The sequence below is a fragment of the Pristis pectinata genome, chromosome 19, assembly GCF_009764475.1.
Source record: "Pristis pectinata isolate sPriPec2 chromosome 19, sPriPec2.1.pri, whole genome shotgun sequence".
NCBI lineage: Eukaryota > Metazoa > Chordata > Chondrichthyes > Rhinopristiformes > Pristidae > Pristis > Pristis pectinata.
Genome location: NC_067423.1, coordinates 14,066,892 through 14,094,164, shown reverse-complemented (window position 1 = coordinate 14,094,164; position 27,273 = coordinate 14,066,892). Strand labels below are relative to the sequence as shown.

At 39.3% G+C, this 27,273-nt stretch overlaps 1 protein-coding gene across 9 annotated transcripts in view; it reads right to left on the bottom strand.

Moving 5' to 3' along the window:
- nrf1 (nuclear respiratory factor 1) overlaps positions 1–27,273 on the bottom strand; it is a 69,696-nt gene that overhangs the window by 24,469 nt on the left and 17,954 nt on the right. For 7 of the 9 annotated variants that reach the window (XM_052033728.1, XM_052033721.1, XM_052033723.1 and 4 more), the window contains 6 exons: positions 26,806–26,946; positions 14,579–14,737; positions 13,020–13,205; positions 8,810–8,911; positions 5,466–5,623; positions 1–37 (listed from right to left, as the gene is read on the bottom strand). The exon at positions 1–37 is cut by the window's left edge and continues 88 nt beyond it. In XM_052033728.1, coding sequence (XP_051889688.1) covers positions 1–37; positions 5,466–5,623; positions 8,810–8,911; positions 13,020–13,205; positions 14,579–14,737; positions 26,806–26,946 — 783 coding nt within the window. The remainder of the gene's footprint in view (positions 38–5,465; positions 5,624–8,809; positions 8,912–13,019; positions 13,206–14,578; positions 14,738–26,805; positions 26,947–27,273) is intronic. The other 2 variants (XM_052033729.1, XM_052033725.1) reach the window with 1 other exon arrangement.

Below are 27,273 nucleotides of genomic sequence, written 5' to 3'. Positions count from 1 at the left end.
TTCTGCAAGCGTGGCAACAGCATGAGCAGCAGCCTCACTGCAACAGAGAAAGATAAAACATATTGGGTATGCAATGGACTTGCTCATGCTGACAATCGCCAGCAGAAGCAAGGAAACAAGTACATTAATAGAAATAAGCACAAATCTACGTACAGAATCATGTAGCAAAGGCACTGGCCATTTGCCTCTTCATATGTGCTGGCTCTTTGAAAAGAGCTACCCACATTTATCCCAACTCCTCCACCATATCTACCCCATTCCTCTTTTAAAGTTATTAATAAATTATGCCATTGTTCTCTCTGCAGTGCAGTCCAGGTCACAACAACTTGCTGCATGAAACTCTCTCATCTTCTTCAGTTGATTTACCAAACAGCTTCCATCCCTTGGCTAATAGAAACAATTTGATGCCATTTACTCTACCAAAACCTCATCATCATTTGAACACCTCCACTAAATTTTCTCCTAAGCTTCTCTGCTCCAAGGACAAACTCAGCTTCTCTGTTCTCTTTGAATAAACAAAGATAGCTATTCATATCAAAAGATGGTACAGACATAAAAATCAAAAAATGCTGGAAATCTGAAATAAAAATAGAAAATGCTGGAAACACACAACAGCTCAGGCAGTGTCTGTGGAATGAGAAAAAGTTTATGTTTTAGGTCTGGGACCATTCATCAGAACAGGAAAAGAGAAAAATCAAGTTATTCACTAGCAGAGAAGGTGGGAGAGGGCTGGGTAGAACAAATGGAATATCTCTGACAGGGTGAGACCAAATGTAGCAGTAGTACTTAGGATCTGACACTTAGAAATACTCAGGATGTTTCCTTGAGGATGCAATGTGTTGCTAATAGCAAGGCTGTGGACATGATGAAGGCAGCAATGGCCAGTTCTGATGCAGACTGAAAGATAGTGTGGTGCAGATATGCCCATATAGATATACAGATATTACAGAGCAAGTGTACTTATATCTTATTAAACAAATGAATAAAAAAATACATATGCATTTTTTCAAAAATCAAATTCCCTATTGTAAAAAATCCCACCCTTTGGTCTATTTGATTTCACCTTTCCAGGCATTTCAGCATTTGGTCTTCCTGTTGCATCTAAACCGACATAAAGGTTACTGACAGGAGGTCAGTAAATGGAGGATACTGATTTCTGAAGCACTTTTGTGATGTTGCACTTCCTTACTGCTGCCTGGATTCTGTGCACAGTTCCTGAAATTTGACTTGGACTTCACATTTTCTGACTTGAGAGGCAAACAAGCCACCTGGTTAATGAAACTAACACTCTCCTTTTCCAATCTGTCCTGGGTCTATCCAAGTGTAAGAGGTAAGCATAAACAGTCCCTTTGCTTACTTACAGCAGATAAAGACCCTAAATCCTTGAATAAAAACAAGAGTACAAATTCAAGCACCGTCATCTCGTAAGGAATCATCTCAAAGATCATTTTATCCTGAATGGAGATTAGACAAGAGTTTATAAAACTTGCCTCTCATCAAGAAAGAAATATTCAAAGGATTAAAATGTCACATATGACCAGGTCTTTATCAGAAAAGAGATTGGGGATCACTTGAACCAAACCTCTTCATCTCCCAGGCCCCACAAAAAAGGCATGCTCTACCATGCTATTTCTGGGCCTCAATTCACAGCTTGCAGGTGGTGGGACTCTATGACACAGCTCAGATTTAGTTGGGAGAAAGAACAGGATGGAGGGAATTGGGGACATATCAATGGTTTAGAGAAACAAAATGTTTTATAGGGTGAATGCATCCTTTTCATAGATCACTACTACAGATTGTGACCACTGGCAAATGTTTTAAATGCAAGTCAAGTGAGACTATTACTGCATTAGAAGGGAAGAATAATGCAACAACGATTACACTATAGAACATGCACAATGCAATGTAATTCCAGTTCAGACTCCTCATGCTGCCTGGAAAATACCAGTCACTATTGCCCCCTACTGGAATTAATGCCTACATGAAAAGGGCTTTTTGTTAAGAAAACAGACTGATGATTTCATTGAGACCAGGAATTTTTTTTTCAAAAGTTCTGAGGTAGAAGGTCTGGTCATACTTAATCACCAACACGTGACGTCAAGTAAAACCTTGTACAAATCCATATCACAAGAACCTTGTTGACTTTATAGATTTTCCACCCCTAACCAGCTAAACAGAGGAGCAGCCAAGAGAATCTCATTAAATATATTAGGCTTGAGTGGTGGCAGCGGCTATTCAAATTTTGGCAGCATCAATGCAGAGCTCAATGGATAAGTGTGTCCCCAACTAAGACTAACTGCAGCTGATGTAGTTCACCTCAGGGGAATGAAAATCTTCAAGTGCATCTCTGTTTAATAACTATTGGATTGAGGCAATGTGGACTTACACTGCTCTTTCTTAATAACAAAACTTCTGGAGCGGTAAAATGATATTTCTTTGTGGAATAATAGAATGGAGAAAGAGGTTAGCCTGCAGTGTCCTGTACAAACTGGTGCTAGATTTCAACATTAGGAAAACCCATAGATTGTGGCTGATGGATCTATTCAAAGGCAGAGACATTATAGCATCACTGTTCCTACATTCTTTTTAAATGCTGACCAGTAAGAAAATGTATCCAAATACCCACGGCAAATTGCAAAATTTGCATCACTTAACTCTGGGTTCTGTTCAAGATTAATCTGTAGGGAAACTCAACAAGTAGTCCCATTAACAATGCTTATCCAACAGCAATACTTTGAACAAATGCCCCTTAAAAGGGACTCAAAGCCTCCTCTACTTGTAGTCTATATGCAAATCAGGAATCTCTTCTCTACATTGTTTTATGATGATCTCAGCATGTGGATGACACTGTCATGACACAAGTCAGGGGCCATTAAAGTTGGCAACACAAAATCAAGTAACTGCTTATATTTGATTTTTATGGTTGGATTAAAAACATTGCCAGTCCATTTTCATAACTATTTCACTTCTGTTCCTCTATCTGCACTTAGGTAGCCAAGGCAGAATCAAGTACTATAAATAAAGCAACAAAATTAGAAAGGAAATAAAAAAAATCAGACCAGGCATCCTGCCTCCAAGCCTGTTGAGCTATCGTAATGAAAATTAATGTATGGATGCTGGATGAAATCAGATTACACCATCCACCCTGCTTCCACCCTCCACCCCAACCCCTTATTCCGCTCCCAAGATCTGTTGATATCTATTCTCTGGGCTTGCATGACAGACTGTTAATTGCTTGTCAGAATCTGCAGAATCAGGTTTGAGCAATGAATTGCATAACAAAGTTTTTACAACACAGAAACAGACCAAACAAAAGGCCTTTGCAAGGAATGGGGAAAAGCATCATTCTGATCATAAAGTTCACTTCTTCTATTCACACTACATAATCCACCTGTTCACTCTATGGACTCCACTCAGGTGATTTAATTTCCTTAGGTATACAAATAATTCTGAATAAATAGGTTTGATCACAAGAGGCAATTGAGCAAAATTTTAGAATTCAACCAGCCTCATAGCATTGTTTAGCTTTCATAGCTAATATTTCCCCAGTATCTGTAACACAAGGTACTAATTGTCAAGTTTGGAGTACTTCAGTCTATTTCTTTTCAGTATCAATAAAAACTAAGACATCCCACTCACTTTGTTTAGATTTAGAATCAAGAATCAGAGGAAGTCTGCTTTAGGTTCGCTATACTTGTTCCAAGAGCTATAGTTAAAATCCAGTCTAATGTAACCACCCTCTTCATTCTACTTTACTCATGCCTCAGTGACCAGTATCTGAAAACACATCCAGCTGGTGTTATTTCAAATAATGAGCTTAAACAACACAATTGAAAAACATGCTATGGCCTCCACCACAAGTGGCTGGCACGTCAGCAATTTACAGGTATGAAAACTCTTTGCTTTATGACTGAATTCCAAAATAGAGTTTTGATGTGCTCTGCTGAAAGATGCCAGACTTTGCTTGATGAATGACCAAGTTTATCCAATGAGTAGTGCAATCACTTTCGCCTGGGAGGGTCTGAGATTTAACTCATGGTTTGTCCACAGGTGGAGTCACAGCAGACAGCAGCAAAAGAATTTGCTTTAAATAAAGAATTTGCTTCTTTTTCCCCCCGCAGTGCCTTGCACAACCTTCAGCCAACAATGTAGGGGGTACAGCAGCCAATTTCCACACAGAAAGATCCCACAATCAGCAAAGTGATAGTAACCAGAATTAGTTTTAATACGGCTGAATGAGTGATAAATGTTGGCTAGGACATCCCTACTCTTCACATTATGATCAGGAAATTTTAATCTCTACTTAAGAGTAGATGGGGTCTCGGAAGTATTTCATCTGAAAACTGGCAGTTCAAACAGAACAAGGCTACCTCAGTATCTCATCCGTGACTTCTAATCAATTGAACATATACTTGGAGGAATGTCTGATCATATAATTTGGAAAAGATTGTTCAACACTCCTCTGCATCTTACTGTAATTACAGTGGAGGTTCACACATGATGATCACCTTTCCGTGATCACCATCAAGGTTTCAATACATTCTATGGAGGGAAAAAAAAAAAATCAGATTAGGAGAAAAAATAGAAATTTAAGCCAAAGGACTGTGTTGGGACCCTTGGCAACCAATCAAAAACTCAACGCAAGTCATAAATAGAAAATAAAGGGAATATTCAGATCAGTCAGTACCTGTGAACAGAACAGATTGTTTCAGATGATGAGTTTTTCCATTAGGAATAATTCTATCTTTGCTCATTTTAAGGGTAGGAGCCAGTGGTGTCTCAGGGCCGAAAGCTACTTTCAGGTCTCTCTCTGCTGCTCTGCTTCTTCCAACTACTTCAGGTGTCAAACTTGCATCTTTCTGGCTCCAAATAAACCCCTCAGTGACACCCTGCAGCCTACATACACGTTTACAGGTTTGTTACACCCTCAGCTGCTGCTCATCCCAAGCTATTATTCTTCGTGCCTGCCACATCCCCACCAGACCACTCCAGCCAGATTAGGTAATTACATTCCCTGTAATCTCAGGTGATGCATCCCTGCCACAATCAAGATTAGAAGCTCACCTCTTCTGATTCATTGTCAAATCTGTTAGGTAGGTTCTGAGAAGGATGAAAGAATCTTAAGAAGAATGCTCAATTTTCACCTTACCCATAGTCTCCCATGATTCATCTTTCCCTCCACACCACCTCATCACAACCCCAGATCAGCAAACACCAGTGACAATGTTTATGAATCTGAAAATTGGCACTATGCTAAAAAGAACAGAGTAATCCACATCCAGCTATTCAAAATATTCAAAGTAAGTGAGGCACATCAATTCAGCTACAAGAACGAGAAATTCTTTCTATAAGATGATAAACAAAATATCCAAAGAACAACTTTGAGAGAGTCCAGGACATTACCCAGCTTTCAATGAGAACTGGAGGGGAACAATTTGTAATGAGCACTGCTGGCTGACACTCACCTGTTCAGTGCCATGGTAACGGTGGCCCCTTGCTGCATCTCTTGGGATGCAGCTACTGCAGCCTCTGCCAGAGAGGCCACAGCCTGGGTGGCTTCAGAAGCCTGGGTCGTCTGGATAGCCATTTCTCCACCTTGCAACGTAGCCCAATTCTGCTCGACCTGCTCAAAGAAAGCACAGATTTTATGGAGAGGGAAGCAAACAAAAAAAAAGTACAAAAAAAAACAAACAAAAGTAGACATCTCTTCCATCACATGGAGTTGTTTTGGATTATTCCAAAACCTATCAATCACATTTGGCTGAGGTGGTGAAGGTTGCTGCAGTTGTGCAGCTTTTAACCAAATGAACCCCAGTTAAAATTAATACAGGTTCTCACAGCTTGTCTTTAGCAGTAGTTGCTTCAAAAGAAGTGTCAATGTAAAAAAAATTGTCTCTTATTAAGATCTGGAAGGACCATTTAAGCAAAGGTATAAGGTATGCTCTACACTGCCCTTCTTCAAGCTAATCCCAACTTCCCTTGAGATTTCAAAGGTTTAAATATTATCAGAAGATATTTCTGGATGACTAGACTGGATATACAAATATGCACAATCTCAGTGCTGTAGGGCTGCAGGAAGTTGGAGATAAAGATGGGCAAGTCCATGAAAGCATTTGATGACAAGCAAGAGAATTTTAAAAATGAAGTGAAGCTAGACCAGAAGATAGTGTAGGTCAGAGAGTATAAGGGTGCAGATGAACAGGACATAATTCAGGTTGGAATACAGGCAGCAGACACTATTTAGAAGGAAATAGTGTTAAAATTAACTTTCAGTCCTTATATATAATTCGCTGGTCCATTTCTTTTTGTCCTGCTTCCCAGTGCACAATCACTAAGTATGTGACAAATACAAACAGCCATAATTCACAAGCCAAATTCTATAGCTTCCCCTCCTGAACAGGACAAATGCAGTCTTTAAATCAGCCTTTAAGGTAGTTTTCTCTCTACTCAATCCTTTCACCTTTCCTCATTTCTCCATCACACATATTCCAAATACACGTGCTGCTGGCAGCCTCCTGTGTTGTAATCAATAATAACAGACTAACAACAGAATAACTCCTAACTTTAAATGAGTCTTCTTTTCACTTAAATATGCAGGTTTCATTCAATCTCTGGACTCAACACTGGTATTCTCTTACTTTGTCATGTCCTCCAGGTCAGTGCAAACTGCTGGGTATGGATAGAAGCATAATGGATTAGAAGCTGGCGACACAAGAGACTGCAGATGCTGGAATCTGGAGCAACAAACAATCTGCTGGAGGAATCCAGGACCTGACATAGGGTTTTAACCCAAAAGGTTGACAATTTCTTCTCCCTCCCTCCCTCCCCCCCCCCCCCCACAGATGCTGGTCGACCCACTGAGTTCCTCTAACAGATTTTTTGTTTGCTATTGATTAGAAACTATAATGCTTAGAGCCAGAGCTCTTGTACTAAGGGCTAGATCATACCACAGTGTTTGCCAGATTGGATATTTAAAAATTGCCCTTTTGCACAACTAAGATTTATGCAGCCTACTGAAACAGTGAGCGATACTATTGGCTGCAAAAAGATCCTTACCGATTTTTTTTAAAGTGAGATGGCAGGTACCAAGGCTTTGCAACAAATATTTGAATATCTCATATCTTATTGCTCTCTGTGCATTATACCTGTGGCTTGACTTCAAGAATGGTATTGTAGCACATGGTCTAATCAAATCAGAAACAGAGTTATCGCAAGAATCATTTAAAACATGGATAGAGGGGCACAATTCCCTTTGGCCACAGGTGAAGAGATGGTGGACAGGAAGCCTGTTAAGGTGTTACCATTGTTTATAAAAGGGAGAAAAGAACAGGCTGAGTAATTACAAGCCTATCAGACTAACATGAGTGACAACTTAATTATTCCAAATAATTCTTAAAAACAGTACAAAGCACATAAAAAAGGACAAATGAGTAAAGGGCAGTCAGGATAATAGATGATATTTTTTTTCAAAAGTATGGCAAATTCTGACTATTTTCACTGACTATTTTGTTTTGAGGAAGCAAGAAAGTAAGTCAATGAAAGTCGTACATTTAATATAGTTGATGTGGATTTTAACAAGGTTGCACATGGAAAACTGATTAGGAAAATAAGGGTCTTTGGGATTCAACTTGGATTCAAAATTGGCTGAGTAACAAATAATGGAAAATGGCTGATGAATGCTTTAATGACTGGAATGCTCTTTGCAGGGGGTTGTGCAGAATTCAGTTGTCCATTTTGATAAGGTGTACATTAATGATTTAAACTTAAACAACAAGCAATCTGCTGGAGGAACTCAGCAGGTCGAGCAGCATCTGGGGGTGGGGGTAGAAGGGAAGGAATTATCGACATTTCAGGTCAAAACCCTGCATCAGGGCCCAAAACATTGACAATTCATTTCCCCCCTACAGACGCTGCTCGACCCGCTAAACTCCTCCAGCAGGTTGTTTCTTGTTCCAGATTCCAGCACTGCAGTTTCTTGTGTCTCCACTCCACTTAAACTTAAATATACAAGTTTTGATTAAGAGATTAGCAGCTTGCACAAAAACTTCCTGTGTTTGATAGTGTGGAAGGTAGCTGTAGTAAGATATCTATGGACCAGTCAGAGGGACAGGAAAATAGCAATCAGAAATCAATTCTAAGATGTTTGGGAGAATGCATTTGGTGATAACAAAATATGGCAAGGGAATACATTGTAAATGGTTGGATACTGAAAAAGGGCTGAGGAACAGCAGGATCCTCGTAGTACATGACCAACATTTTTAGAAGGCAGCAGTATAGAGAGAACCTATGATTAAAAGGCAAAAGCAATACTTTACATTATGGCCAAGGCACTGAATATGAGAGCAGGCAGGTCATGCTAAAATTGCATAAAACATTAGTTAGATTACAGCTAGAGTACTGCATGCAATTTTCATTACCACCTTTTAGGAAGGATCCACCCTGATTGCTCTTGATTTATTTGTCCCTTTCTAAATGATTCATATTGTTCTTCAGAATTTTTTGGATAATTAGCTCAGCACCCACGTTAGCCTGATTGGCTTGTGATTACTCAGTTTGTTCTTTTCCTGTTCTAATTCATAAGTTTGTACTTATGAATGAATGCAGGATAAAGGGTTGAGTAGTCTCCTCTTTTGTCCAATGCCTTCCCATTCTATAAACCCTCATTAAATCTAGATGGTTAGGATTATGGATGTCTGTACTGCCTTCCAGTGTGGTGGTTGGATTCCAGGAATGTGTAGTGCTCAATGGGAGGTTGGAAACAGCATCTCGCCCACCTCCCCAAGAGTGCATGAGCAATTGCTGCTCTCACCTCTCCATCTTGTACTGTGGAATAATTCACCTGAGCAACAGTTACCGTTCCCGGGAGCTCAGAAGCATCAGCCAGAGTCGCAACTGTTGCACCCGTGCCAACCTGCAAACAAGGGCAAACAAGAAAGAACAGCGCTTTAATGTGCAGCAGGGTGCCTTTATTCCCTACCCATTTTGACCCATCGATCATTCCTTCTCAAAAACTAAATTAATGAATGCTTCAGGTCCACTTGATACTTTATCGAATGTGATCTGATGCAAAGGTGCGAAGTCTGGGAAACTCTTATTTCCCATCTTTTCTCTAGGCAGGGTGGGGGAATGGTGCTCGGTCCCTTTTAATTGGACACACTATCATTGTTAGGAAGAGGACCAACTGGAAGGTACAGGGTGTGGGGAAATAAAAATCAGCTATAGTCCCAGGAAAATTATCCACAACCATCTCCACAGGAACGGACTGCAAGTGGATGGTCTGGAAAAGGAAGGATCAGACCATATGTGTCACCCTATATAAAAGACAGACAGACAGGAAGAAAGAAAGAAAGAAAGAAAGAACTGCATTTTATGCGGTTCCCTACCCTACACCTAATGGTATTTTTAGAAGAGTAGTTGTTGTTATTATTATTATTATTATAATAATAAGGTAAGAGGTGCAATAGTTAATTTGAAAACTTCCACAAATAGCAATGTAATAAATGCCTTCTTGAAAGTTGATTGAAGACCAAGTATCAGGCAAGATAGCAAGAGCAGTCTTCTTTGAATTGTGCCATTGGATCTTTCACATTTTACATACAACTGATAAACCAAGGCTCTTCGCTAAAATCTCACGCAAAAACTGTGACTCTGAGACGGCAGCTGTCCTTTAGTACTGCATTGGAGATTCAGGCAGGATAATGCACTCAAGTCTCTGTGGTGGGACTTAAATCCACAAGCCCTGAATCAGAGGAGAGAATACTATTAACTGATCATTGGTTAACATTTTACTGTAAAGTCAGCATTTGATACTTGGAAAATGGCTCACAGATGAAGAATGACCCTTTAGGTAAGGTTCTCAAAAGTCAATGTCATCAGGGCAGGAACTGGGCACCAATGTAACAAGAAAAAAAGATCATCAACATATTCAAGCAAAATCTTTTCTCTAAAGTATCAGACACACATTTACAGCCAGCTTAAACCTAACCATAAACTGCAAAGGATGGTTCAAAGTATATCAGCTGCAGACTCAAACCAGCAGGAGCCCCTCCCTTGACACTTTAAAAAAACATTGCTTGCTAAAATACAATTTGATTTGTATATACAACTAACCTTAAGAGACCTTGTTAATGTAGTAAAATGTCCAAAGGAACTTCATGGGAATACTTTCTTACAAAAATTGGGTATCAAAGCAAAGGAGGAGATACCAAGGCAGGGCACTAAAAGCTTGGTCACTGAAGTAGTTTTAAAGAGCTTCTTTAAGAAAGAGTCAAAGAGATGAAAATAGAGAGAATTTAATATCATCACACTAAGACATAAGAATCAACAACAAAGTGAAAGAGGCTGGGTACATACACAAGGGCAAGGTGAGACAAGCTTTGAGTTCTGAGATAGTTTAAGGGCCAAAGGAGATTAAAAAAAAGATGAGGATCTAGAGGGATTTAAAACCATAGGGAAGAATTTGAAAATTGTGGATTTGCTAGACTGGGAACTTACGTCAGCAAGCAGAGGACTGACAAGTGAACAGGACTTGTGTGGTTATGAGTAGCAGAGTTTCGATGAACACAAGTTTATGGAGGATGGGAAATTTGAGAGCAGCCAGGAGAGCTATAATTGCATCTTGAGGTAACATACGCATGATTGAGGATTTCAGCAGTAGGGTAGAAGCTGGATGACATTCAAGGTGTCCTATTAGTCAGTATCTTTGTGATGGAAAGGGAATGGGGTCCAACAGGATGCTCTAGTTCAGGCACAGAGAGTGGGCATGGAAGAAGATAAAGATAGCTAACAAACACAAGGCTGAAGATAATGGGCTCACTCTTCACTGTTTAACTGGAGAAAATTTCAGCCCCTTCCAGACAGGATATCACACTTGCTCTGTAACAAATCTGAGAATGTGAAGGAATGGAGATGAATAGTGATGATGCAAAGATGGTTGGCAGCAGCAAACATGTGGAACATTACGTTTTTGGATAACATCACCGAGGGGCAGTATATAGTTAAGAAACACAAGGGAGTCAAAATAAATCCAACGACAACTTCAGAAGTAAAAGTACAGGAAAGGAAAAGATGCCCTCTCAGAGACTCTTTGGGAACAATAGCAAAGATAACAATGGAGCCAATTGTGTGACATCCCAGAAGGATGTTGCAGAAGGATCTGCGATCAACCCTATCATAGGCACGAGTCAGGCCAAGAAAGACGGAGCACCACTGTCACAGACACAGAGGAAATCATACACGATGGTGATGAGGATTGTTTCTGTGCTGTAGCATAGGCCAAAGTCTGATTGCAGTTTAAAAATGGAGTTGCAGAATAGATGGGCTAATTCAAGGCCTTCAGAGTGGCAAGGGAAGGTTGAAGATAGAAGTTAGAAAGAGGGGTCAAGAAGAAGAGAGCAATGACAGCAGCTTTGAAGGGTCAGAATCTGAGGAGAGAGAACTTTTTATAAATATCAGGAAGGGGAGTAAGGGCATCAAACTTCGAGAGAATTTGATGCGAGTAGAATGTGGGAATTGTGGGCAACATATGTCATGGGAAGACACATTAAGAGAGGAACATGTTTGACCGATCTACTAGAATTCTCTGAGGTAGTAGAGTAGATAAAGGAGAACCTATGGACGTGGTGTATTTGCATTTTTAGAAGACTTGATAAGGTCCCACAAAGGAGGTTGGCCAACAGGTTAGAACATTTAGAAATAAAAAAAAGCAGGAAATCTCAAATAAGAATAAAAAATGCTACAAACATTCAGCAGGTTAGGCAGCATCTATGGAAAGAGAAACAGAGTTAATGTTTCAAATAAAATCTGTGTTCATCCATCCTGCAATTAGCCCAAGATGTTACCTCTGTTACTCTTTCCACAGATGCTGCCTGACCTGCTGTATGTTTCCAGTATTTGGTGTTTTTATTTTAGAGCTCCTGGAGTTGGGGGGGGAGTGGGGGGGGGGGGGGGGGGGGGTAGAACATTCACATGGATTGACAATTGGTCATCGGACAGAAATCAGATTGAGAATGAATGGATCTTTATCAGGTAAGCAAGCCGTAATTAGTGGGATACCACAGAGATTGGTGCTTGGGCTCCAGCTATTCACAATTTATATTAATGATTTGACTGAGTGGATCAAATGTCATATTTCCAGAACCAGATATTATGAGTTGGGAGGAGAATCTAAAGAGGCTGCAAGATTATATAGACAAGCATGGTAGATAATCTGGAAAAGTGTGAAGTTATCCACTTTGGTGCACAAAAAACAGAGCATTTCCTTAAACGGTGAGAGATTGGGCAATGTTGATGTTCAAAGCTACAAAAGTCACTGAAAGCAAACATGCAGTTGCAGCAAGTAATTAGAAAAGCAAATGGTAAGTGGACTTTTATTATGCAAGGATCTGAGTACAAGAGTAAGCTGTTTTACTGTGATTGTATAGGGCCTCAGTGAGCCAGCACTTGAAATACTGTGTGCGGTTTTGGTCTCCTTCCCTAAAAAGGGATGTACTTGCTATGGAGGGAGTGCAGCAAAGATTCACAAGACTGTTCCAGAGATGGCTACTTTTCTGACACAGGACATTTAGGATAGACTAAGCCTCTGTGCTCTAGAATTTAGAAGACTCAAAGGTAATCTTGTTGTAACTTCTAAACTTGTTACAGGGCTCAACAGGTTGGATGCAGGGAGGATGTTTCCCTGGCTGAGTTCAGGGGTCACAGTCTCAGATTGTCTGAGAAGAGGAGAAACTTCTTTGCTTAGAGGGTGGTGAACCTTCGGAGTTCTCTACTGCCTACAGCTGTGAAGGGTCAGTCACTGAGTTCTTTCAAATCAGAGATTGATAGTTTCCTGGATATTGAGTGAATTGAGGGACATGGAGATAGTGCAGGAAAAAGATGCTGACGTAGGAAATCATCCATAATCTTGATGAATGGAGAGGCAGGATTGAAGAGCCTGAAAGGCCTACTCCTGCTCATATTCTATAAGATGATGATGTACAAGATGTAATTCTGTGAATAAAGACAGAAAACTCTAAACTCACCTGTATAAGGGAGACTGTCCCGTCTGGGTTACTGATTGTCTGTACCACTGTCTGAGAAGGGACAAGATGGGCAATGTGTGTCTGTGGCTGAGTCTGCTGATCTTCAAAAGCATACAACAAATCCTCTCTCCCATGTTGTTTGTAACAGTTCTTAACTATTGTCCTCAGTGCTTGCGTCCAGGATACCTATGGCAGAAAATTTAACCTTTAAATACAATCACTTAAAATATCAGATAGTTACACCACCTCCACTCCACCCTAAAAGGTACTAGACATTGGCTGAGGTAAAGTGCCATTTTCCAGATGATTCCTTTGTAGCAGCAGTCACAAGATAGCCACGAGGAACAGACTGATTAACATAAAATATACCTTGCAATAAAAAGGCTTGAGCGGTGCATGCTGGCTTTGTACGAGCTTATCCTATTCCTCCTTGTGAAAGCATGGTCTCTACCAAATGAACTTCAGTTTAGGCAATTGTTTGGTGATAGAGAGGTCACATATTCCATGGAAAATGCATGCAAAATCGGGACAGAGGAACAGGGTGAATCTGTGATGCACTTACACAGATCACTAAAAGCTAAGCAGGTTATGTAGGTTTACATAGGATGTACAGTACTGAAACAGGCCATCTAGCCCCAACAAGTTCATGCCAGTATTTGTACTCCACGTGTCTCCTCCTATCTTTCCTTTACTAAATCTATCAGGTAAAGGAGCTTCTTCCAAATCCTTACTGGAATTTTTGATGATCTTTTCATTGATGGCCCCTAATTACATGCTTCCCACAAGTGGAACATTCTCTCTATATCCACTGTCAAAACCCTTCATAGTTTTAAAGACCTCTAATATATCACGTCACAGCTTTTTCTTCTCAACAGAAAAGAGACCCAGTCTGTTCATCATTTTGCGACGTGTGTACCCTCGCATTTTTTGGTCTCTCTCTTATAAATATTCTCTGCACCCTCTCTTGTGCCATAATATGACAAACAAAACTGTAAGCAATACTCCAAATGTGGGTTTAGTATAATGTCCTTACTTTTCAATTCTGTAACTCTAAAAATAAACTCGCTCACTCAATTTCCCTATTTTTAAAGGCATTGCTAACTTGAGCCACAAGTTGACAAAGCCAAAGAAAAAGCAAAGAACTGGCATTCATATCTGGAAAAAAAGGATGTTGAATTTGCTTCGAAGTTTGTTTGGACCACATAGAATAAAGTGAGCAGTTCTGGTATGCATATTGTAAAACAGATATTGAGGCAGTGGAGATAGTTCTGAAAAGACTTATCAAATCCTCTTCACTTGTGGGCATCATTTTCCTTGGGATCCAATTATTGAAACTCCTGAAGACAATACCCTCCCACAATTTTTCATAACTTCTATAAAATTGCAATAAAATTAGGAGTCTTGCACAAAAAACTCCCATGCAATTGTCACTATTCCTCAGCAATAAATGTTCACTCCTGAAAAATTACAGAATCACAACGGTTTACTATTCAGCTCTGTTTCAGAAGCTCCCAATATCTAATATAGTAAGGTCCAGCGCCCCGCAACAACCTGCTTACCCGCTGTTTCTGTTCCTCTGAACGCACATCACTGCGAACATTGGCCCATGGAATGTCATCGGGCCACCACACAGGCCGGCAGCTCTCCTTCCCCCAGCCAGGTTTTCCACGCCCTGTTGAGTACTTAAGCATTTCTGGAATAAAAGCTCGGAGTTGTGCCTGGAAGAAGCGAGACGGAGAGTGATAGTAATCTTGTCAATCAAAACACTTGTAAGGAATCAGGTTCCCAGGCTTACAGGGGAAATAGATTACCTAGGAGGTAGTTTCAACTAAAAATAAATGGAGATGTAAAAGCTGTTTTGTTGGGGGAATTATTTAAATTTGGGACCAGTAATACATAGGCAGAGATATTTGCTTTGTCCTGTGCACTTTAGCTGCCAGATAAATGACAAATATATCTAATAGAGCTCATGAAATTCTTCAGTATTTCTGACTCCATTTGGTGAAGGAGAGGTGCTGGGGGATGAGGAACTATGCCTTATTTGTTGAGCTAGATGATGTCAAAAGCTGCAAGACTGAAGGTTGTGCGATATTTGTTTATCATGGAGCTATCTTAATAACTTTATCTTTCTTTTTGTTGTGTGTGAATCAATTAAGATGTCAGTATAGGGAATCAGAAAGCTTCCCAATTTTAGATACTATAAATAGCACCTACAGTAGATTATAAATTAGTTCACATTAATTTGAATTCAATTTTCTGATCCAACAAACAGGGCTTTAAACAAATTGCATCTCATCCATTGATTGAAGTAGATTAATTACATTCATACTGGATTAAAGCACCAATTGAATTAGAACTGGATCACCTGCGTCCAATCAAATAGATTAGTTGTTCAAACCATGGAATGATTACATTTAGCCCATCAAGTACTATCTCTGAGTAAAAGCAATTCAGCTAGTCCCAACCTCCTGCCCTCACTCCCGCGCCCTGTAAATTCTGATTAACTTTATCTCTCTTCTTACAATGCTTTTCTTGTTCACATGCCTATAGAATATTTTTGGATTGCATTTTATGTTTGCTGTCAATCTTTTCTCTCTGCCTCTCGTTTCTTTTGTTTTACTTCCTCTGTGAACTGTGTTGGCATCTTAGTTTTCAATTGTTAACAACCTGGTATCCAGTTATATGATTTTTATTTTATTCTCCACCTTTATGGTCATCCAGAGTTCTGGTTTTAAATTTCCTTACTCTTTTCCCTACACTGTAACTGAAACATCTTCACCTTAAAGGCATTGTTCAATTAAGGTTTTGCTGCTAAACTTTGATTCCAATTTACCCATGCTTGATCTGTTCTCATCCCACTGAAATTGACCCTACCCCAATTGACTATTTTTACCACAGTGATCTATATATCCTTTTCATAGCTATTCTATGCCCCATGGTATTATGGCTGCTGCCACACTTAGATTGGCTCATTTCCCAGAACCATTTAGTATTGCACCTTCCTCATTAGTCCAGAAACATTCTGATAAAGAAAGCTCTCCTCAATTATCTTTAGAACTCCTCCCCATTTGATCTTACATTACTGCTATAGCTGGATAGCTAAAGTCCCTCTTTATCACTACTCTATGGCTTTTGCACATCTCTGTAACTTTTCTCCTCAGTATTATGTTCTCTCACTATTATGCAGTCTATAGAATTACACCTCTATTGTTTCTTAATTCTAAGCAGGTAAATGGTTTCCATTTCTTTTGTTCAAATATTTATCATCACTGCAGTGCAATTATTTCCATTAGCTCACCCTCTTATCCATCCCCACTTCAACTTCCTTCCTTGCCATGTGCTAAATGTTGTTAGGACATGTAGCAGAGAATGGTATATGCCATTGGAGGTAACCTACTATTTTTAATCAAAAATATTAAAAGTAGGGATTGCTTTGTAGACAGTATTATGTGCTGGAACTGTTTAGAGTTCCTTCAACAGTTTATCTGGAAGTCTCTGATTGAATCCTCATTTGTACCTGTTTAATTATCACAGCTGGGATGGAAATAAGATGTGCTGCAGTTTGACACTTTTCTCAGATGTTTATCTTTATATACAAACCTAGACTGAGAGTATAGGGAAGATAATCAATTTGGAAGGGAGTGCAAAACAAGCTGTGGCACCTTAGTGTAGCACTGCCCCTCAATCAAAATCCACACATAAGAAACAGAAGCAGTAGTAGGCCTTTCATCCACATGTAACTGCTCTGTAATTCAATAAGATTCTGACAGATCTTTTACCATAGTGTCACTTTCTTGTACTAGCCCCATATTCCCCAATCCCATTAATGCCCAAAAATCCATAAATCACACTGGAGCACTTCTAGCTTGGGGGACATAAATGAACAATGGTTTCCTTTGTAACTCAAAATATCCTGCTTTCCCCCAACCCAAGATCATTGAACATAGAACTAGGTTGAATTAGGGACTTTTCAGGTTTGTTATCAGAGGAAGTGTATTGTTTGGTTCTATCGTATCATTGTCACCTTTTTCCCCGTCATCTTCGGTCCTTGCCACCCCTCCAATGGGAACAGCTTCCCACTATACATCCTGCCCAGACCTTTCATCATTTTATGTACATCTGTCAAAACTCCCTTCATCCTTCCCTTTTCTAAAGCAAATTATCCTAGCCTCTCCGATCTATCCTTGTAACTGTCACCCCTCATTCCAAAAACATTCTTGCAAATCTTTTTTGGATCCTCTCAAATGCCTTCATATCTTTCCTATAGCAAGGCAACCAAAACTGAACACTACTTCAGATGAGGCTGAAAGTATGTTTTTTGAAAAGGTTCCACAGGACCTCTCTGCTTTTATATTAGACGCCTCCATTGATAAAGCCCAGGTATGTTCATGTCTTATTAAACAATTTCTCAGCCTGCCACTTTCAATGACTTGTGCACTCATGTTCCAAGTTCCTGATGTTCCCGCATTCTGTTCAGAACAGTATCATTTATTCTATATTGCCTCTCCCCGTTCTTCCTATCAAAATGCATTACCTCACATTTCTTAGCACTAAACTTACTCTGTTACATCTGCCCATTGCACCAGCTGTTTATATTCTGCTTCACGGTTCCCATCAACAGTAAAACTCTGATAATCTGGCACCCTGGAGGCCCTGGTAGCACAGACTATTTTCCTAGAATATTTTCCTAGTGCAAGTCACTGTCCAGATAGTGAACAAGAAATTAAGGAAAGAACACCTACACACACACACAAAACATTTCAATTACAACTAAATGTTGGCGAGGAACTAACATCATTGGCTCAGGAAAGAGTTTGCTGAAAATTTTTCAAAACAAACAGATATGAAACACATGATGGAAAGATGCCATATTTTAGACAGAAGGAAGGTAAAAGTGAAGCAGAAATTCTATAGATTTCTGGAAAACAAACTCAAGATCCCCATTAGGCTCAACTGGTTTCATTAAGTAGCTGAGACATTAATTGTATTTTAATATACAACTGGTCTCAGTTTCCAGAGTTTTGGGTATGCGTGCAAGTATATAGGAGAATACATAATTTATTCCTCTGGGCACCATCCAATGACATCTGGAGTTGACACAACGACAGCACAGGAGGCTTAGCTCTGATTGGTTCCCATGTGGACTGTTGACATTCATTACTCTTCACATGGACCATACGGAACACAGGAACAGAAGCAGGCCATTTAATCTTGAACTTATTCCATTTTTCAATGCAGTCCTAGCCAATGTGAGACCTAATTCCGCATAACCTGACTATTGCCCCACGTCCCCTTTGTTTTTTTAAAATCATTCTCAGCTTTAAAATTAACAGTTGGCAATTAATAGTGTCAATTGCCATTTACCAGAGAGATCCAAAACCCTCAGTGTGAAGAAATATTTTCCAATTTCACTCCCAACAGGCTTAACATTTAACTATAATATTGGTCCAAGACTCCCCAGCCAGATCCACCTTATTAATTCCACTGAAAAAATTGATAAAATCACTCCCAAATTCGATAAATTTCTGGGAATATAATCTTGGCTCATGTAATCTTTCTTCGTAATTTAACTAGGTCTAACTTTTGTTCAGACCAAGGTTTAGTATAGTAACAAAACAATAATACAACCATTTTGTATTGTTGCTGAAGATATTATTCAATGCCGGATAGGGACAAAAATGGCTTCATGCCATATGACTCTATGATGTGGTATGCACCATCAATAGAAACAGAATGTCAATATCTTTAGGAGAGGAAAAGATGAAAATTTAAACAGAAGAATTAGGTATAAATTTCTGACTATATCTCTATTGACTAGGATACTCTCTCATTTACAAAAAACTGGTACCACTGCTCCACAAGTAGATGTGCAAGATTTTCATAGAACTTTGAACATCTGAACACAATTATAGATTTTAGCCTTCCAACTTGTACCTGGAAATACTACTTCTGAGTTTTGATAGAATGGCTTGGGTTCAAAGGTCTAACACTGGTCAGTTGTGTAGGTGGCTTTAATGAGCCATAATGAATTAAGAGTACTGAACACAAAATAAAACAAAAATATTAAAAGTGTATTGTCTCAAATAAATTTTTTCCTGATGCATTTGTTAAGAGAAGGATAACACATCACTTTACCTGGTCTGGGCTACAAACAATAAATTGGAGATTCTTACTACCATTTGAAATATCCTATTGACCACTCAGTTGTGGTCAATAAGTAGTCAGCCAACTGATGACTCCTAATAAGTACAACTTTGCCAGCACCACTCACACCCCAAGAAAAAAAATACAAGGAGCAATTCCAATGTCAAGAAGGATATACACAATAGCCCAGTATATAGTCATTATATTACTCCAGCTCTTTTGCCCATTTACTCTAACACAGACTCAGCTGAAACACTCCAGTTTACACCAACAGACCTCAGCACCTATGAGCTAGCTATTTTTTGTTATATTAGATATTCAGCAAGTGTTCCACAGTGTGCAAAGTAGCTGCTACACTTACTAATTACACCCATCTTAGTATTTCAAGGTATCACATTGTATGTAAAGCATATTGACAAATGACAGAGATGATAAAATGCTACACGTGAAAAGAGGTATGAATGGGAGAAAGAGAATTTAACTTTCATTTTAATCTGGTTTTCAAAATCAAAGAGTAGTTACTGGCACAAAATGGCCACTTCTGGGACTGAATAAGCCTCAGTTGCTAATACAAGATTTCAGCTTCAGTAACCTGCTTTACGCATTTCTTTTTTTCCAAAGGGTTAAACCTCCTCCCACTATCTGCTCCTGGGATCCTTTGGCCACTTTCCAGATGGTTTTAATTACAGCATTGGGAGTGTACTGGGGCTGCAGCAGCTTGACGCTCTCGTTAAGAGGGTCCTTTACTAATTCACTGGGGACACAATCAGCAAACAGCCTCATACCTGGTTCAGCCCAACTCTAATTAGCAGCTCACGGCAACCGTCTCACCTGGCTCACTCAGTAACAAGGAAAATAAAACACATACACTTGTGTTTAGTGAATGCCAGTATCACAAGGACTGTTGAAATTAGGACCAACACGTGTGCATGTTACACCTGCTCACAAGAGCCATGTAAAGGCAACCAGCAACAAGATTATCTCCCACGAGACCCTAACTCTCTGTGCAATTAATAGGCAAGACATTTATTTCTTCTGCCGTTCATTTGCTCAGCTCAGCATAACTCACCTGAGGCAGCTGTATGTTGCCTGATGAAACTACTGTTGGTGAGAACTTTGGATTCTTAAGCAGGTCCCCACACAGTTGGCACTATTTATTTACTTCACGCAGGAGTAAGAGAGGTAATGGCAGCTGGAGAAATATTTTCAAGCTTTTTTTTATGCATCTATACATTTTTCCTACTAACATGAGGGCACTTGGTCACACAGGGATGTGGTCTCATGTTGCCATCTCTCCAGTACCTCTCCACGTGATCCATGCTAGCAAGAGTCAGGAAATTATCCAATCAAGCTTAGATTGGATAATTTCCCAACTCCTGATATCCACTCTCTATAACATCTGCCTTCACCAGACACATGTATAGAATGGATATCAGGAGTGGGAACTTTTCCCTCTCTCTACAATTCCACACAAAAGAGTTATTCATCAAATGTAGAAACACAAGATTATTAAAGACTAGAAGAGACCAATGAGTCCGTTTGTGTGGTTTGACAGCTTGTGCCTTCGCAAGAGTAGTGGACAATGAGCAATGCACTTTTGAAGGAAAAGAGGTTACTGAAGATGTGTATGAATTGGCAGATTGTGAAGAAGTTTTAATGACAAGTAAAATATGATAAGATATGTATTAGTCATATGTACATTGAAACACACAGTGAAATACGTCTTTTTGCGTTACTGAGAATGTGCTAAGGGCAGCCCGCAAGTGTCGCCACTCTTTCAGTGCCAACATAGCATGCCCACAGCTCCTAACCTGTAGGTCTTTGGAATGTGGGAGGAAACCGGAGCACCCGGAGGAAACTGACGCAGACACAGGGAGAACCTACAAACTCCTTACAGACAGCGGTGGAATTGAACCCAGGTCGCTGGCACTGTAATAGCGTTACGCTAACTACTACACTACTGTGCCACCCATTAAGACCCACGACCTTGGCGTTATCAGCACGCAGTCATTACGATGAGTGATTTTGGGAGAGGATTCTCAGGGTAAGGGTAAGAAAGCTGAAACTTCCACAATTAAATTCAAAGGAAGCAAAGGAGAATCAGCGCAGCTCAAACATATGTCCCACATGTGACTGGAATAAGTTACCGAATAGTGGGGCATAGACATGAAGGAATTTGTAAACACAGAGGGTGATATTGAATCTCCCGATTAATTTTTTGTTAAATATGCATCTATTCAGCATTTTGTACACTGGATGAACCTAATTTATCTGCTTAGTTGTCTTTTAAGACAGCAACTTTATGGCCCTTGTTGTAAAATTTCTTCTGATCAGAATTTAGATTCCTAAATACCTTGATACAATATCCAATGTGTGCCTTGAGTGCGTGGAAAAAATTGGCTTAAGCAGCTCTTGGTTATCAGATCCAGTTTATAGTGTTAGAAAGTATGGAAACAGGCCCTTTGGCCCACTGCATCTCTTCTGACCATAAAGCACCTACCTACACTAATTACATTTTTCTCTCACATCTCCATCAACTCCCCCCACCTCACCCAATTAAACTAAGTGCAATTTAGAGCAGTTAATTAACACACCAACCCACACATCTTTAGCATGTTGGAGGAAACAGAACCCAGGGGAGACCCACACGGTCACAAGGAGAACATGGAAACTCCATACAGACAGCATCCACGGTCAGGATCAAACCTAGGACATTGAACAGGAGTAAATGGTACAGGGTGACACAAAGTCAGAGTATTCCTATTGTAACAGTGACCAGAATTTTCACACCATTTGAGTTACCACTGATCAATATTTAGCAGTTCATGGAATCTGAGCTCATTCCCACCCTTCTCCCCATCTAAATCTCAAGACCTTTTTTACTTTCATTGCTTTAACCATTTGACCACTCTGTTCCTTGATTCATCAAAACTCTCAAAATTTGCACCCATCATTCCTGAAATTTGGTACTATCAGATAATTCAAATTCTGTACCCATTTCCAAACAAAGTATCTCTGTGGTTGTTTCCCTATTAAGCTTTCTCCCTAATTCAGTAAATGTTTTATCAATGCTTTTCCAATCCATGTCTTCCAACGTTCTGGATTAAGCTCTGTCTCAAACACACTACATTAGAAGACAACTGCAGGTTCGCTTGACACCAGCTCCAGTATTTCTTTGAAACACCCCAATAGACTTGTTCTCCAATAAAGCTGTGTTATTCTTCACCATATTCCAAATGCTTTATTAATTTCTCCTCACAACACCATTCCTCACAACTGTTATCGGGCTAGCTGATGGATCACTGCGTTAACTTTGTACTACTTTGAAATTCATAATTCTTGGGTTTCACTTTAGTTTCCAATGATCCCCTGAAAGATCTGCCAAGGATGTGGTTGATTTTACCAATTCATTCTGAAGGGCCCAGAAATGAAGGTTAATCATTCTCATTTTATTTGCAATTTTTTTTACTCCTGATATTTCCTTGTTCTCCAACCAAATTTTTGCCAAACTGATAAAAAAAAAGGATTTTCATTTAGGACAGTGGTTCCCTGAGCTTCTCAATAATAATCCTTAAGTGTTTCACCCTATAAAACTACTTTGAAGTGCAATCAATGTTATGTAAACAAATACTGCAATCTTTTATATACTCAGCTGTATGATTATGGCCAACTCTGGTGAAGGATGAAAAGTCCTTGGTAGTTACCTAGAAGATTTACCACATGGTATCAAGGATGAGGAGCTAAATTATGGAGAAAGAATGGTGAATTTGGGACTGCTCTACTTAAGATTACAGAAGTTGAGAGGAGCTTTGAGGGGCATTGAAAATCATGAAGGATTTTTATTCAAAACATGAGTAAGTGAGAAACCTTCCAATGAAAGATCAATTGGTGACACAGACAATACAGATTTAAGCCATTGCAAAGGAACAATTCTAGATATTGATAATGTTAATTTGAACAAAATATGAGTAAAGCTGCCTGTGGTAAAGTGGGCAGAACTGCAAACGGATAAAATTACAAAAAATAAATAACATGTTCATAACAATTTAATTTGATGACCCCTAACAGGCAAAGAGTGCAACAAAAAAAAGTGCCAGGGACAATTGAAGAGGCAAGAGGCAACGAAACTAAAAGAACAAAAAAGGCAAAAGTGCAAAAAAAAACTAGCACAAATCTGGAGATTAGGATTGATACAATGAATATTAAAAAAAGAAAGTTACAAGGAATGTCAAAACAAGTACAAAAAAAGTCTATTGTTTAGGATGTTTAGGGCTCCTAAAAACAGATAAGGTGATACTATAACTAAAAATAAAGAAATATTGAAAATGTTGAAAAATAACTGATATTTACATACATATTACAACATAGGAGGCTGTCATTCAGATTCACGTTAACTGCGATCAGCAGAACCCATTGGTCCCATTTCCCTCTCCTTATTCCCCTGTAACCCTGCAAACTTATTCATTTACACATGCCCATCAACTCTTCTTTTATTCTTTTTTTTTCCTATTTGCCTACACTAAGGAGTCATTTACATTAGTGAATTAATCAACCAGCAAATCTTTGGGATGCAACAGGAAACCAGAATACCCGACAGAAACTCATGCAATCACAGAGAGACTGTGCAAACTCCTCAATGAGAGCACCCATGGTCAGATTGAATCCAGACCCTGGACCTATGAGGTAGTAGTGTTAATCATCATGCCACCCTGGGCAATTGGCCATGAGGATGGCATGCTGGACAAGCCAAGGAAACCAATGTTTAACCAAAACTAATTCAAGCAAGGAAGAAATTAATGTAATTAAAAAGAGACAAAATATCAAATTTAGATGGTTTCCATCCAAGGGTTTAAACACAGATGAGAAGGAGACAGGCCCTAAAATTCCCTGATTTGGAGACTATTACTTTAAATTAGAAAATTATGCAAGCCATTTTGCTATTAAAGGAAGATGAGAGGGGAAAACAATTCAGATGATTTAACATTTATCCTAGGAAATTACTAAACCAGAATACAGAATGACTAACAACCAAATTGTTCAGCTGATTGCAGAAAGCCAGCAAGGAACTGAGGAAGATAGTCCTCTGAAGATGGAAATACTAGTCCGTTAGAATTTTTTTTTAAGTTGTGGAAAGGGTATTGTCAATGGATGCTATATATATGGACTGTAGGAAAGCAAGTGATAAAATCCTTCATTAGAAATGGAAATTATTGATCTTGTTTAGAAATTGGCTGGACATCAGAAGACAGAAAATAACTTAGTGTAGGACCACAGTTCATCATATTCATTAACAATGAGTTGTTTGGCAATAACAAAGATGGATGGCACTGTAGCAGTGGAAGTGAAACTACTAAATTACACAGTAACAATCAATTCAATCAAAGGCCAAATCTCTAGTAAATGGATTTGAAATTAGAAAATGGAAGGGCATCTACTTTGAGCCTACAGAGGACAGAGCAGACTGAATGATGTATAAAGAGCCTTAGGGGCCCATGTACATGCATCTTTCATTTCTTTTTAGCTTTGTGAGAGGGGGAAAATTTAAAGATTTATGTGGCAAGTTGTTTTTTTTTTACACAGGTAGGTGCCTGGAACACACTGCCAGGGGAGCAAATACGACAAGAGGAATTTAGACAGGCATGTGAACAGGCAGGGAATTGAGGGATATAGACCACATGCAGGAAGATGCGCAGATTAAATTGGCATAATGGTTGGCACAGATGTCGTGGGCCGAAGAGCCTATTCCAGTGGTGTACTGTTCTATGTTTTACGTTCTATGTTTAAATGTTATGAACAAATTCTGAAAATAATTATTATATCTAATAAGAAAGTTGTATTTATATTTAGAGGACAAGATTATGAGGAGTAATCTGATTAGACTACTCCTAGACTTTATGCGCACCACTCCTTTAGGATAATGTATTGGCATGGAGGAAATGCAGCATTTATTTACCAGAATAATATCTGGATTCCAAAAATTAGAGAATTCTGGTGGTTTTACAAGGCTAAATGATATCAAGATATTAAGGAGAACTGATAATATAAACAGAGAGAAATGATTTCCAGATGGATAGGGAGACTAAGAGTTGGAAAATTACAGCAAAGCTTTTTAGGAATAGCTAGGAAACATTTCTGATTGTATTGGGCGGACAAAGACATCTCTTCTTTAAATGCAACTGATGTTAGGTCAATTATTAATTTTAGGTTTGAAGTTTTGTTAACCAAAAGTAAAGATTTGCATTTATATAGCATTTTGCAAGATTTCATGACATTCCAACATGTACAAAACAAGACAAACAATTTGTCTTGGCTTCCTTGAACAGCAATGTTACAGATACCAGTGCTTCTCAGATATTGATTGAAGAATAAATATTGGCTAGGAGGTGGCTAGGAAACTAGGGGGTAACGACACATCTCTTTTTCAAAAGAGTATCGAGTGATCACTTGCATCCTTCTATGAGAGCGGAGGACTTTTGTTTAATTTCTCACCCAAAAGGTACATTTACTGCTGGTGCATCATTCCATCATCATCACTTACTGACTTCATGGCAAGAGCAATTCCCACTGAGCTACAGTTCACATAGTATTTAGGTATGGGATGAAAGGCAGTTCTAAGTTTGGTCACAAATCAGCAATAAGCTCAAGGAATGCTGGAAAAAGCCAAAGGACCTACCAGTATTCCTCTGTTAATATGCTGTTACCAGAGACATTATGATGATTTTTTTTTAAACTGCAATGCACTGCCATCATTCAATGCAATATCATCGGTCAAAAGGGAATTGGATGAATGGTTGAAGGGAAAAAAAAAATCAGCATTTAATAAGTGTCTAAATGAACACTTGAATTGCTTAGGCACATAAGGCTATGGACCAAGTGCTGGGCAATAGGGTTAATATGGAAGGGCACCCACTGGTTGGCATGGATGAGTTGGGCTGAATGGCCTGTTTCCATGCTATACAATTCTATTATTCTAAGGTTAGGGCGATGGGGAATGTATGGAGGAGTGGGTACAATTGGATAGACCAGCCAAAGATTCAGTATTGGCATGCAGTGTCAAATTGCCTCCTTATGTCTTACAACATTCTATGACTCTTTGGAGATTGGCCGGAAAGATTCTGTAACAGCCATCATACCAATGTACGAGGTAAAACATCAGTGGAACTGGAGTGAGGGGCTAAATGGGCCATTCTTTCTTCTATTCCTTATGTCCTTTTGACTCCAAGGATTTATATTGTGGAGTACTGAGCCATAGAGATCAGACTGGAAAGGGTAACTAAAGTGGGTTTGAAAATCCTGGAGAAAGACAGCTGGATCACTATTTCACCATGAGAAATGAGAAGTCTGTACATGAAAGAAAATGAAAATCAACCTCAAAAAAGCCCTCCATACTTGATAATGCTTACAGTAAAGACCAGTGTGAAGTGCGGCCATTGGGCTGAAATAGAATAGATGAATAAACCAATGATTACTAGTAATCAGGAATTTTGGGAGGATGGAGTATGTGATTGAACAGAAAACTGGAGGTGGACATTTAAAGTCAATATCTCATGATGTCAGTTGTGCTGAAGCTTTCAGTGTACTGCTCTACTTCCTTCTTCTCAGCATCCAAATGAATCATTAATGCAAAACAGGCTTGGCTCACCTGTGTCATTTTGTCTACAGAGACTGGGATTCCATCGATGGTGAGCGGTGGAAGGTCAGAATTAACCTCCTGAGGTGTGGGAGCATGCTCTGCCAGTGCTGACTCCAAGTCTTCCAGGATCATACTTTTGTACTTGCGTACCTAGGGAAAGGCAGAGGCTTTAGGTAAACAATCTGCAAAGTGGCAACCAAAGGGAAACACTGCTAGGCAACAACCTGCTCCAGGTGCACTGTGGCACTGAGTTGCATTAGAAAAACATGGTCGCATCTGCTACTGTACTTCAGAGGGAAGGTGTTGAGAGAGGAGGCAGGTTACTAACTGGCACAGGCAAACAGGAAGTAGAAATTACCACTGGAGTACTGAAAAGCCACATCAGTGTTAAGGAAAACATCTAAATATCTCTAATAAGGTAGGTAATACCCCTTGCCCATGATCCAATATTATACGTTGCTAGTAGATTTTGCATGT